This window comes from Gopherus flavomarginatus, chromosome 8 (assembly GCF_025201925.1).
Source record: "Gopherus flavomarginatus isolate rGopFla2 chromosome 8, rGopFla2.mat.asm, whole genome shotgun sequence".
NCBI classification, from domain to species: Eukaryota; Metazoa; Chordata; order Testudines; family Testudinidae; genus Gopherus; species Gopherus flavomarginatus.
This window is the reverse complement of record NC_066624.1, coordinates 103364186-103377537: the sequence shown is the minus strand read 5'-3', so window position 1 is coordinate 103377537 and position 13352 is coordinate 103364186. Positions and strand designations below refer to the sequence as shown.

General features: G+C 38.1%; 1 protein-coding gene across 5 annotated transcripts in view; it reads right to left on the bottom strand.

Annotated features, from left to right (window-relative positions):
- Nucleotides 1–375: 375 nt before the first annotated feature.
- Nucleotides 376–13352, bottom strand: part of PIK3CA (phosphatidylinositol-4,5-bisphosphate 3-kinase catalytic subunit alpha) — a 73658-nt gene continuing 60681 nt past the window's right edge. For all 5 annotated transcript variants that reach the window (XM_050965825.1, XM_050965822.1, XM_050965821.1 and 2 more), the window contains 12 exons: nucleotides 13090–13214; nucleotides 12634–12715; nucleotides 11918–12082; nucleotides 11181–11284; nucleotides 8098–8269; nucleotides 7593–7699; nucleotides 7004–7125; nucleotides 6190–6268; nucleotides 5146–5316; nucleotides 4473–4590; nucleotides 4107–4258; nucleotides 376–3019 (listed from right to left, as the gene is read on the bottom strand). In XM_050965825.1, coding sequence (XP_050821782.1) covers nucleotides 2749–3019; nucleotides 4107–4258; nucleotides 4473–4590; nucleotides 5146–5316; nucleotides 6190–6268; nucleotides 7004–7125; nucleotides 7593–7699; nucleotides 8098–8269; nucleotides 11181–11284; nucleotides 11918–12082; nucleotides 12634–12715; nucleotides 13090–13214 — 1668 coding nt within the window. In that variant the 3' untranslated portion in view covers nucleotides 376–2748. The remainder of the gene's footprint in view (nucleotides 3020–4106; nucleotides 4259–4472; nucleotides 4591–5145; nucleotides 5317–6189; nucleotides 6269–7003; nucleotides 7126–7592; nucleotides 7700–8097; nucleotides 8270–11180; nucleotides 11285–11917; nucleotides 12083–12633; nucleotides 12716–13089; nucleotides 13215–13352) is intronic.

Genomic DNA, 13352 nt, shown 5'->3' with positions numbered 1-13352 from the left:
TCGGGTCCTAAAAGACCCCTCTTTACAGGGCAATATGTTGTCTCAGGACAAGAGGAATCATAAGGACAATTAATGTAGCACTTAATGTGGCACTTTAGTAACACACATCTCTCTGTTAAATCATGAATTACGGCCCTCAGGGTTTCAGATTTGTATCATTTAACTGAATTTCTTGCTGTAACTAATCCCCAATTTTATAAACTCTAGAACATTACAGTGGGTTCACTGTAGACAAATAATAAATACACATAAGGGTCGTTATGTTCTAGTAACTACAACTGAGTGGAAGCACTCACATCTGAGCAAAGGGACATATGAATTCTGCTGGCTTCCTCTAAAATGTTCAATAGAAATAAGACTAGCCATATTTCCCCATTCAAATCTTAGTATTTCTTTGTATTTTCATGAAGTGTTTTACTACGATATATTACCCGTGTGTTTAACTAACTGTAGGAATCAAATGATTACAAAATTGTCTTAAGACCAAATAAAAGCCTTGGCTGTACAATTCTCAATTTACTGCTATCCATGCCTTCTATAATATAATTGATTGCACATTTTTAATGTATTACAATTTGCTAAATGAATCCAACCACTCAATACTTTATAAATAAATTGTACTTTGTACAGGCTGTATTTATGAAGTTATACTCTAATATCAACTGACAGCACATTTATATTACATCTGGTATTGCACTTCCTTTGAGTGGCACCTACACACACACGTCTGTCTGCGTGCATGCATGCGAATAAACCCATCCGCCTCAAACTTCCGGACTTTTGGAATTCACTTCAAATGCTGCGAATTTAACAAGTTTAAAACACGGGAGTAAATGTCATCCACAGAATCCTGGGTTTAGCAACTTATTGTCAAAAATATTTAAGAGTTTATAAAAAAAGTGTTTCAGAATCCCAAGTTCTGCCTGCAGCTGTGCATAAGGACAATCTAAAAACCTCTGGTAGTCTTGATACTTGCGAAACTGGTGCCCAACAATTAGATTTTTCTCTCACATTCTCATACAGAGCACATGAAAAAGCCAGAGCGCGTGTGCAAGAGCATGCATGCTATAAAATGTTTGTTTGGCAGCTCTATACGCTGTGAGTTTCCAAAGTATTTGCTGTAAGTAGCTGGTGATCATTTTGAAAATCCAAATTTATTTCTCATGTGTTGGTTATAGGAATTAAGCAGCTACTTTCAAAGGAGCAGGAAAGAACAAAAAGAGAGAAAAGGTGGACCCAGAGGCTGAGAGTTTAACCATACATTCCTTGAACAGCCAGCATATCACTTAGGTCATGTCTACACTTACTGGTAGATCCACAATGCTGCAATTGATGCAGCAGTGCTGATTTAGTGGGTCTGGTGAAGACCCACTAAGTTGATGGCAGAGCGCTCTCCCATTGATTCCTGTATTCCAGCTCCCTGAGAAGAGCAAGGTATGTCGCGGGAGGGCATCTCCCATCAACACAGCGTGGTGTAGACACTGCAATAAGTCGACCTAAGCTATGTCACTTCAGTTACGTTATTCACGTAACTAAAGTAGCGTAACATGGGTCAACTTACCATGGTATTATAGACCAGCCCAAAGTAATGTTAAGAATATTGCCTGAGATTCTTTGAAGAGACTTTGGCCAAGTTCACCTCTGGCACAAGTGGGTATATCTCCCACTGATTTCAGTGGTACTTGTATACTCTTTCACCAGGGTTGAATTTGGTCCTGTGAGTATAGCTGAACATCAGTCACATGATGGACAATGAGAGTCTTGGACAGAGAGAACTAGATTGCAAAATTAAGTGAGTGAATATGGGACAAATCATGTAAATAAAGAATATATATTAATAGTTCCTATTATATAAATAGCCTTTATAAAAATAATCTTTCAATAACTTTAATAACTAACCCTTCGCTAGGCTCTGGAAAACGTGTGAAAAAAATCTATTGTGTTCAAGTTAGATTAAATCAAACCCCAAAGTGAACATTATAATGTTTTGTTGCACTGAACCCTATCTTGTCCATTCAAATTCTAAGCCAGTCATTTGGGATGGTGGGGACCAGAGTTTCTTTGAAGCTACAAATTTCATCTCTACAAATATTGTCCAGGACAATACCATACATAGTAGGCTTATTTCCTACTACTTTCAAAATAGCGCAGATGACAAACCCAGAAGTCAAAGGTTCAATTAAAACCAATATATATTATGCCTCTGACTAAATTTAAAAGAAACTGTTCCCTTACTTTAATCTTTTAAATCTTTGAGCTGAAAATGCCTTCAATTTCAACACTATACCTACTATCTTAATAACCATGAAAACACTGTTTTCTTCCTTTTCAACTCTTTGAAACCCTACATAATCTTTAAAGTGATACTAGACCTATTGTAATATGCGATGGACTATTTCTGATGATAGCATGATTTTCCTTTCCCCAAACTATCCAAATTAAAAGCAAATAAACCCCCTGCCAATCTTCCAAGTTTACCTTTTTGGGTTTAAGGCATAATATGAAATTGCAGATCACACGAAAGCTTAATTTTGAAGTGTACAGTTTTAGTGCTATCCGAACCCACCCCCCCCCCCTTTTATTCCTGAACATCTGGATATTTCATCTCTGCTCCTGCTGTAAATTCTAATGCCGTCTGTGGTTTGTGCAATTCCTATGCAACCAGTCTTTGCTGCTGACAAGTATTAACAGTGCAGTGTAGCACCCATAAGTGGGTTATCAGTTTTTTTTGAATTCTTCACTTTCATTTCAGTTCAAGGCATGCTGCTTTATTGTGTGGAAGATCCAGTCCATTTTCGTTGTCCAGCCACCATGATGAGCGTCATTCATCTGTTTCATGAAATATTCTAGAGCTTCTTGTTCACTTTTGTCCAGTGCAAGTGTCTTTCGAATGTATGCAATATCATCAAAGGACTGTAATTCTGGCATTCCTGAGCCAAGCATCATGGAAAAGAGATTTATGAAGAGATTGGCATGCTGCCGAATTGCTAAGTAAGCCTTATAACACATCTCCTGAAACCTTGAAAAGAGAGACAAGAGTTGGTTGGTTCAAGATAGGTGCTACTGGATCCACAACAACTTTCATTTTTTGGAGGCAACAGAAGGTGAGGCGCAGGTGGGCCATTATAAAAGTTTGAGAGGCCAACTGAGGTGTTTTTTTTTTTTTTTTAATGTAAATGCCACAATAGCACTGGAAATATTTCTTCATTGTATCATCTTCCTAAATGTCCTCCACTTAGGGAAAGTTTACCCTACTGGTTAAGTCGATCTAACTTACATTGCTCAGGGGTGTGAAAAAGCACCTCCGCCCCAGAAACGCAAGTTTTGCGCTGTTCACACCAATGCTATGCCGACAGGAGAGTCGCTGTAGTGGTTCATCTATATCAATGCAGCTGCACCGACATAGTGCTGTAGTGTAGATTTGCCCTTAGATTAGGTTAATTTTCAAGTGATTTTTCAGTGACTAATTGATACCAGGTAAACTGAAGACAGGCCTTCGCTTCTAAATCCCTATTTTAGGTTCATAAGCTTTCTCAAAAGATGAATTATTTAGGGACGTTTAAGGAAATCTACTGAGCCATTTGAGTTACGCAAGTCTAAGAAGAATACTTATTTTAAGCATTAAAATAAAATTGCTCGTCACCAGTAAAATTTACCAAGGACAGTTGTAGTTCTAAACACTTGAGTAAAATTACATTTTTAAATCAAGTAATCTTAAGTGGTTATGTATGTATCTGATCCAGCAAAGTCAGTGGGAATTGTGGATCAGCACCTTGAAGGATCAGGCCCACAGGACTTGAATGCTGAGAACCATAAAAGATCTATCCTTGGGTGGACAATTGGAAAGAGATGTGTGTCCCACAACTGAATTAATGTAAAATTGAATGCCTGCATTATGTTTCTTAGGTACATTAAGCTCTACATGTACCTATACAGGGTCTTATAGCAAATAGCTTGATTCAGGTAATAAGCCAAAGTATTAAAGATCATTTGTTCTTTATTATAGCTAAAAGATATTTTGCTACAAGATATACCCAAATATATACAAAAACTGATTAAATATTTTCATTTATGTGAAATAATTGCTCAATTGAAAAACGGCTTACCTTTCAAATTCCCTTGTTTTGGTACATTCTTGGGCTCCTTTACTAATCACTATTAAGAAATCTTGCGTTAAGACAAATGGCACACGCTCTCGTTTGTAACCAAATTTTTTCTTCTTGTGATCCAGGAAGTGTCCAAAATCAATGTGAAACAGCTTTAAAGAGGGAGAAAATGATTACACATTTTAAAATTTTTCTTATTTAAACAGCTTTCATAGTAACATCAGTTCATCTAGTTTTTGCGTGGATTTTGTGATCCAGAACACCAATATGCCATACAATTAGTGTCTATACATCAGACAAATGGAAGATGACACATTACATAAGTGAATATTTTTAGACAGAGGTTTTTGAAAAATAGTATCTTACTTGTCCGTCATCTTTCACCATGATGTTACTGTTGTGACGATCACCAATTCCCAATATGAAGGTAGCAACACAATAGCCAGCGCAAGAGCGTGTAAACAAATCAATAGCTGCATCATACCTGTTTAAAACAAACACTGGAGGCATTATTCTTCTGAAGTTCTAACACCACAGCAGTGCAGAAATAAGCTAGTATACACTATCTTCATTACATGCATGTTAACAAAGCCATGCAATTCAAGACTACTTGGATTTTATCATTGAACTGAATCAAAAAGCTAGGTAGAGATTCAACATTCTTGGAATACAACACTGCCTGTAGTAAGATAAAAAAAAAAATAAACTTACCATTATAGCAACTTTTTTAAAGACAGAGAAAAGAAATTTTCACTCTAAGCTACCAGTGCAAATTCAGATTTAAACTATATATTTGTGCAAGTGTATATCTTAAATTGCCAAAACTGCTGTATTGTCACAGTATCTCACAACGCCTTAACCTCAAGAGGAGAACTATGGATAGCAAAAATACCAGGTGTAGAGTAGCGCTGTATGACTGAGTTTCCCACTTCAAGAAGGGGGGTATGAAATATTTCTATTTTGGGGCCTCCATCAAAAAAACAAAAAACAAACAGGTAAATTAAAAAGGAGAATAAGTAAATGAAAAGTAAAACCTCACATTTCTCCTTTGTTTTTGTCCTTGAGCCACTGATGTAATGTGTGGCTGTTGAACTGCAATGCGCCCTTTAGACCACCTTTACACTGAATCTGCATAATTGTGTGAGAGCTTCTCACCACCTCAATAAGTCCCACACAATCACCAATAGACAAACAGCCATAAGGCAACATCCTGGAAGGAAAAAAAATATTTTTTATAAAGAGCAAGTTTTCAGACAGTATCTATGTATGTATGTTCCGGTTAGTAACCTTAATCAGATCAATACCATCTATTATTGGATTTACTTCATAGGGTTCTGCTGAAAATACATTTGAAAACCTTACAGCTTTATTATCAGAAGTGTTGAGAAAAAAGTGTGCAAGAATGTTAAGAGTTCAATAATATGCGTGACTCTGCGGCCACTACATCTGGCAATTTATTTCCTAGTTTTATACTGGGAAAAGATTTAAGCTGAAAATTACTAATGGTTTCCCCAATACCTCTGAATATTATCAATAATCATTAATGGAACTTTCAGAATGTAGGTGGATTTATCAAGACAGATTTCTGTACAGATCTTCAGACTTTAATACTAAGGGCAGGACAGTCTTCAGACTTTCAGAAAACGAACATTCAGCACAACCTGAGTGCTACCAGAAACGCATAATACGGAATAATGCGTAAGTAAAGCCTATTTTAAGAAACCCCACACATGCAATTTTAAAAATACATTTCAAGAGCTATTATCTGACATTATAAAATTGTAATGCAAACCCATGAACCGCAGCAATGCTGGTCTTAAGCTAGTCTTACTGATGGCCATTCCCTGGAACTGGACTGAGGCCACCAAAATAAATTTTCACATAAGGCACTGAACAGTTTACAGACCCCAATATTTTGGATATCTTGAAGCTATAAAAGTTACAGCATAACATACAGAAACATGCTCACAAATCATTTTAAGTATTAAAATTGTTTTTCATGAAAAAGGAAGGGAACCATCCATAGTAAATAAGTTAATCAGAAAACATTAAGAATGCCACTTGAGAATACTCTGTTGCTTACCGAAGATCAAGACCCTGATTTTGCCAGATGTTTTCCATAATTCGAATGATCTGAAGTGTCAGCATATCCTGACGTAAATCTGAAATATTCAAGTACATACAGATGTTGTGGATTTTATAAGATCAGAACAAAAGCTTTTTGTAACATGCCATTTTATTTAGTTTTTTCCAATATATTTTAGACTGGGACAGTAGGCTGTGTATTTCACTAAAGTTATGTTCTCTAAAATGTATCATCATTATGCAAAAGTTAAAAGCAACCTTTAACGTTTAAGAATTAATGTAAAAGAGTTGGGGTAGTGTCAAGATCGATTATTAAGATACAACTTTAAAATCTGTCTGGATTAATGAGATAGATATCAAACATGGCTTTACAAATTGGAGCAAATATTCAAAAGCATTTTAAAATTTGAATAGTATTACAGTTAAATAATACTGTGGTAAGCGTACGAAAATATTAGACAAATCAGTTTCAATGCTACAGAAAGCAGAGTGCATACATGAGTGATGTTCTAAGAGGAAAAAACAGTTCAAAATATTGTTATAAGAGAGAATGAGTGTTTGAAAAATAAGAGCCTAGGAGCACAGCTACAAAAATACTGTGCATGTGTTTCTGTTCATTTTTTACATGCCTATTTCTTTAGAAACTCTAATTAGCAAAGCGAAACAAGGTATGTTTATTTCTTGAACATGTATTCTACAAATTTAGAAAAAATTTTAATGTCAACAGGCAAGGTATGAGAAGAGAAGTTAATGTATAAACACACAACTCTGGAATATGTTAATCAGGATACGTATGTATTTTGTGCCCTTACCATCTCCATTTTTAAAGATGATCTCATTGTTTTGAAACAGCAGTTCAGACATAATATCTGGGTTTTCCCAGTTCAACCACAGTGGCCTTTTTGCAGAGGACATAATCCTGCACTCCTCAAGCCTACAAAAAGATAAGATTTCTTCTAAATAAGTGTATTGTTGACATTAGTGAATGGTATTTTTGTAATATTCCTGCTCTCTTCACCTTTCCTTCCCCCAACACTTATGGCTGATATGACACTGATGGGCCAAGATGGACAGTTAACAACCAATTTTCATTCATGAGCCTTAAAACTTAAAGCAAAAAGTGCACTAGCTTGTGCTGCCTGAGAAGGGAACTGGCTGTGTATAATCTTCAGCAGCATCACTTCTGGCCAAATAATAAGGTTCCTCACAAAAATTGAAGCATTATTCTGTGGTCATTTAAAGTTGTTTTATTGATGATACTGGCTTAAGGTTAAAAAAAAAGTATCCACTATACAATTTTCTTAGTACAGTTGCAAATTTTAAAATTTTTCCAAGATGCACTCATTTCAGAAAAATGGTCTACTTAAACATTTTGATAAATTCCAAAATTGAAGAACATACCTGAGATTTCCCAGCTGATGAGCAGGGTTAAGAGGAGAAATAAAGCCTTGTAAAGCATCCATGAAATCTGGCCGCCTCATTTGTTCAACAAGAAACTTCATCTGTACCTGAAGGGTAAAAACATTTAATTTGAGAGCTTTTTGATTATATGAGACAGATGTACATACATGCTGGGTTTTAATTTTGATTTAAGCTGTAATTTTGTGTAATGCAAGTATTAAAAAAAACAAAACAAACAATCCTACATTAGCCACATATCACCAGAACTGAAGCATTATTTTTATATTACCTGAAAATAGTTGTATGACATAACTTCTATTTAAATGACCTACTCAACTGGCCAACAACAATGGGTACAGTAAAAATATCTCCAACACCTGGTAAGGAATTTTATTATTTACTGGAGTAAACAATACCACTCTGTTTTAACTAACAAATAAAGACCCAATTATTATTAAACTACTTTTAAACATTCTTAATTCTTGTATTCTGATAACAGTAATACCTTTTGTGTCTCATCCTTCTTCTCCTGCTTGAGAATATCTGTGAGGTTTATCAGTTTCTCCATAGCCTCCACCTGCCTGCTCAAATGTTTTAGGTACATCCCACATGCTCGACAGTAGGACTCCAAAAGTAAACCAAATCTCTGGCTTACATTTTTATTGTGCATTTCAGACCTATCAAAAGAAGATTTTCAGTTAAAAAGAAAAACATTTATAAGTATTACTGTTTAGGGCTGATGCTGTCCCTGTGCCCTCTCTCTCAGTGGGCACCATTTCCAAGGGACAGGCCTGCAGTTGCACTTCTCAGAATGGAATTCCACAATTCAGCCCACTTTTGACTGAACAGACCAGGCAATAGCGCCTCTTGCTTACTCCCCATATTACCTCAGCAGGTCCAACTGGTTTTGGTTTCTGCTGTAGACCCCACTCTGGGAGCTGTGATCCCCTGGTAAACACAGGGACAGAACAGCTTGTTCTAAACAGTATGATTTATCCATCCAGAGGACCATCACAAGCAAAGAGAAAATGTTTAAAAACAATAAAAGCATACAGCTTTGCCCAAACATAGCATTTACCTCATGCAACTAGGTAGGCCTAATTTAGCCTTGACTCCCTTCCTGTTTTCCCAGGGACTGAGTTACTGCCTGCTTCTCTGCATACCCTCTATCCCTATGACTCAGAAGCTCAGCTTTTCAACTATATTCAATCTCTCTGTTTGAAAGTTCCTGTGTAGAAACTCTAAGGATGTCAAGTGGAGCTCTTACACTCCCCTGCAATGGGGCCTGTCAAGCCAATTCAGCATTAGTGGAGATAAACCTCCAAGGAATTATCCGCTCCACTGTCCATCTGAGAACTGTCTATTGGGATTGTCTACACTCAATCATTAACTTTTGGTTCCTAGAGAAGTTAGTTAACTATGGCTGATTTAACGTAGTTACTCTTTCGCCAGCAGTACAGTAACTCAAAACCCACATGATGTGCATATGTATATAAAAAATATTCATAAAATACATATAATTCCTACATTCTTCAACAGGCAATTTTAAAAGGCTTTGGCATATAAAAGTAATTTGAAATATCTTAAATTTAGAAAGCAAGCAATGGATATGAGCTAATTATCTACAGTGGCTATCTTCATGTGGAATTTGCTGATAATCACCTGGTACATACCCAGTTACTAACTCCTCAGCAATCTTAATTTAAATTTCAACATCACCACCTATTTTTTTAAAACTTTTCATTATACTTTCAGCAGTGATTTAAGTAGAAAGACAAAGTGGAACAATGATCATGACATAGCATCATAGGACTGGAAGGGACCTTGAGAGTCATCTAGTCCAGTCCTCTACACTCATGGCAGGACTAAGTATGATATAATGCAACAAAGATCTTACCATAGGAACAGAATAAGTATACAGTAAAGCCAGAGTGGCTGCTTCAGGAAATATTAACTAGAGGACAGGAAAGATTGAAAGAAATAGAAGAGAGGCTAAAGGAGAAAGACCAGTGAAGAATGGTGCTCTTAAAGGGGAGCATACTTTCTTAGTGATACTAAATGCAATGAGGTCCTGAACAAATAAATAATAATTAAAAGTTATTGATCTTTGAATAACCTTCCACTGAGAACAGTAGGAGATCTATTGTGGATTGAGGGAGTATGGGGCCCTAAATTTATACCCTTAGCCCAGCAGAGAAGGAATTCAGTTCTCTTCAGTGACTGAGGCCATGTCTACATCTAAAATTTTGCAGCGCTGGTTGTTACAGCTGTATTAGTACAGCTGTATAGGGCCAACGCTGCAGAGTGGCCACACTTACAGCAACCAGCGCTGCAAGTGGTGTTAGATGTGGCCACACTGCAGCGCTGTTGGGCGGCTTCAAGGGGTTTTGGGGAAGGCGAGAGCAAACCGGGGAAGGAGACCAGCTTCGCCGCGGTTTGCTCTCGCGTTCCGCGAACCACCCTGCAAACCACAGGGAAGGAGACCTGCTTGCTCGGGGGTTCGGCGAACGCGAGAGCAAACCGGGGAAGGAGACCAGCTTCGCCGCGGTTTGCTCTCGCGTTCCCCGAGCAAGCAGGTCTCCTTCCCTGCGGTTTGCAGGGTGGTTCGCGGAACGCGAGAGCAAACCGCGGCGAAGCTGGTCTCCTTCCCCGGTTTGCTCTCGCGTTCGCCGAACCCCCGAGCAAGCAGGTCTCCTTCCCTGCGGTTTGCAGGGTGGTTCGCGGAACGCGAGAGCAAACCGCGGCGAAGCTGGTCTCCTTCCCCGGTTTGCTCTCGCCTTCCCGGAACCACCCAGCAAACCTCAGGGAAGGAGACCTGCTTGCTCGGGGTTCGGGGAACGAGAGAGCAAACCGCGGCGAAGCTGGTCTCCTTCCCCGGTTTGCTCTCGCCTTCCCGGAACCACCCAGCAAACCTCAGGGAAGGAGACCTGCTTGCTCGGGGTTCGGGGAACGAGAGAGCAAACCGGGAAAGGAGACCAGCTTGATTACCAGAGGCTTCCTCAGGTATGCTGGGATACCTGCTTATTCCACGGAGGTCAAGAAAAGCGCTGGTAAGTGACTATACTTGATTACCAGCGCTGGATCACCAGCGCTGGATCCTCTACACCCGAGACAAAACGGGAGTACGGCCAGCGCTGCAAACAGGGAGTTGCAGCGCTGGTGGTGCCCTGCAGATGTGTACACCTCCTAAGTTGCAGCGCTGTAACTCCCTCACCAGCGCTGCAACTTTCTGATGTAGACAAGCCCTGTGCATGACATTCCTACCTTAGATACAATGCTGGCTGCTGCTACTACTACTACTACTACTACTACTACAACAACAACAAAAAAAAGGTAGTTTATCATCTTCTGTATCTTTCCAAACTTCGACACCTAAACTGACTACAGATTTGAGAACTAATTTTATTTGGGGAATAATGCTGCTTATATTGAGAACAAAACACAAAAAAAACAAAAAAAAAGTTATAGTAGGTAATAGCTTAAGAAAAAAAAAAGGACATTTTAGTCTGACATTTCATACCTCTAACTACTGTGATATAACTTGGTGGAAACTCACCATTACCCAAAAAACTTCCCAAACAAACTTACTTTAAGTGCCAAAAGAAAAAGTGTCCTATCCTTTGATTGGTCAGTGCCTTCTTGAGTAAAAATCTCACCAGCAGATTATCCAAATATTGCTCATATTTCAGAACCTATTTATGGGCAAGAAGAAATGAGAATTTGGAACTGTAGCTTTCATTTTACAAATATTCCCATGGATAATATACATCCAGACACATACTACATAAAAGAAGAGCCACATTCTGGAAAAGGATTTTATAACTCAAGAATGTCTGGCCCTCATATTTTAGAGTTTGTAAACGTTAGCAGGTATTGTTCCAACCCTGACTAACAGTACACACACTGGATAAGGTCCAAACTTACCACCTATATGACATTTCCTTTATTGTTAACTTAACTGACACCTACCAAATTTTAGCCTCATTTTGCTAAGGTTTCTATAATTGCCTCTTCAGGGAACCTGCCCAGTTCATGCTACAGAAAGACAAATGGTCTGGCTGCCAATGTGAATCAGCAGAACAGCTCTGTATCTCCTTACAGGGTCCTAACATCTCATATCCTATTTACAGTAAAATAAACCAGGTTTGATCTTTCAAGGTTGCAACTACTGTATTTATTATCTATTCCCCAGAATCACTAGGGAATTACCGTTTGTCAAGATTTCTTCTCTTTCTTCTTGCTACATCAGATTTAAGAAGCAACAATTAAAAACAATTGTCAAGAAATATACATAACCTCTAATTTAACAGAACAAACTAGGGTACCTGTACTAGCTGGATTAAGTACTGAGACAGTTTATCATCTGTCAAATACTTCTCCAGACAGCGAACTGCGAACGCTCGCACCATTGGGTCAGGGTAATTACAGTCCAAAAGCTCCATTGCCTGTTCTGGCTTGATTGGAGGCCAGTCTTTTACCAAGCAGTACATCTGTGTGGAACAAAAACAACCACCCAACATAATCCAGACATTTTAAGCAGTTGCATGGACAAAACAATAATTGTGAAAGACTCATGTAAGACCAGTGATCCTTTTCCTATTTAAAAATTGAATTTACTCTTTGCTCTCACAAACGACTAATGATGTAAACTACAACCTGCTAAACATTTTATCCATTATTAAAAAAAGCTATAGTAAGAATTACAACCTCAGATCATTCCATGGTCAGTAATGTCAACCCAGTGTAACTCACTAGTCAGAAATATAGCAGGGATTGAACCGGGGACCTCTAGAGGTAAAAGCATAAGTCTCTTGAACTAAACAGTTAGGTTCTGGAGCCATTAGCTGTAACAGACCCATATCATCTGTGGATCAGGCATAGAGGGGGACAGAACACACACCAACCAATGGGTTGCACGAGCAGGACATATTCTAACGATTGCTCACTGTCATGCAAGTTGAAGGAAAATAGTTTTTAAAAATCAAAATATTGTGATTAAAATGATGTCTTTTAGCAAAGTTTCTTGAATGCAGTATATTACCTGGGCTACTTCATCTCTAGAGTTCCATTTAACAGACAAAAGTAGTTTTGGTAGAATTTCTGGGGTATTTACACAATAGTGTCTGTAAAAGAGAAAAAAATTTAACTTGCATATACAAACTAGAAGTAAACAGTAAGTAGATTTACTTTGATCACAGCAGACTATGGCCCTCGATGCCAAAATATTATCTATCTTTATGCCTGCAGAGTCCCCCTGAAGTCAGCAAGGCTCTGCATGGCACAGGTATCTGTCCAGGCATGTAAGTCTGCAGAACTGAGGCACTTAATGATTACTTCTATCACCAGCTTTCCTCCATAGACAAATAAAACTAATATATGCTTTCCTAAAATGCTAACCACAGCAAGGCGGAACACGTGAACAAGTCAGAATTCAAGTCAATTGTGTGTTTTATGAAGTTACAGAATTCCAGAACCCCATCTTTATGATTCTTTATACCTGTGGCTCCAAAGGAAGTCCTTCTCTTGCTCAGTAATTTCAGACAGAGGGTCTCGTGTACAAATTGCACGGAGTTGCTCTTTGTCACTTTCTCTTAATTCATTATCTCTAGCTAGCCTGTTACTCTGTAAAAGAAAATGGTACATTATCCTTCCACACACTTTTTTCTGCTCTCATGCAAGCTACATATGTGATGTATATAAAGTAGCATCATTTCTACTCTATTATTAAAAATCTGTTGGTTGTTTCTTTCAATTCGAGTG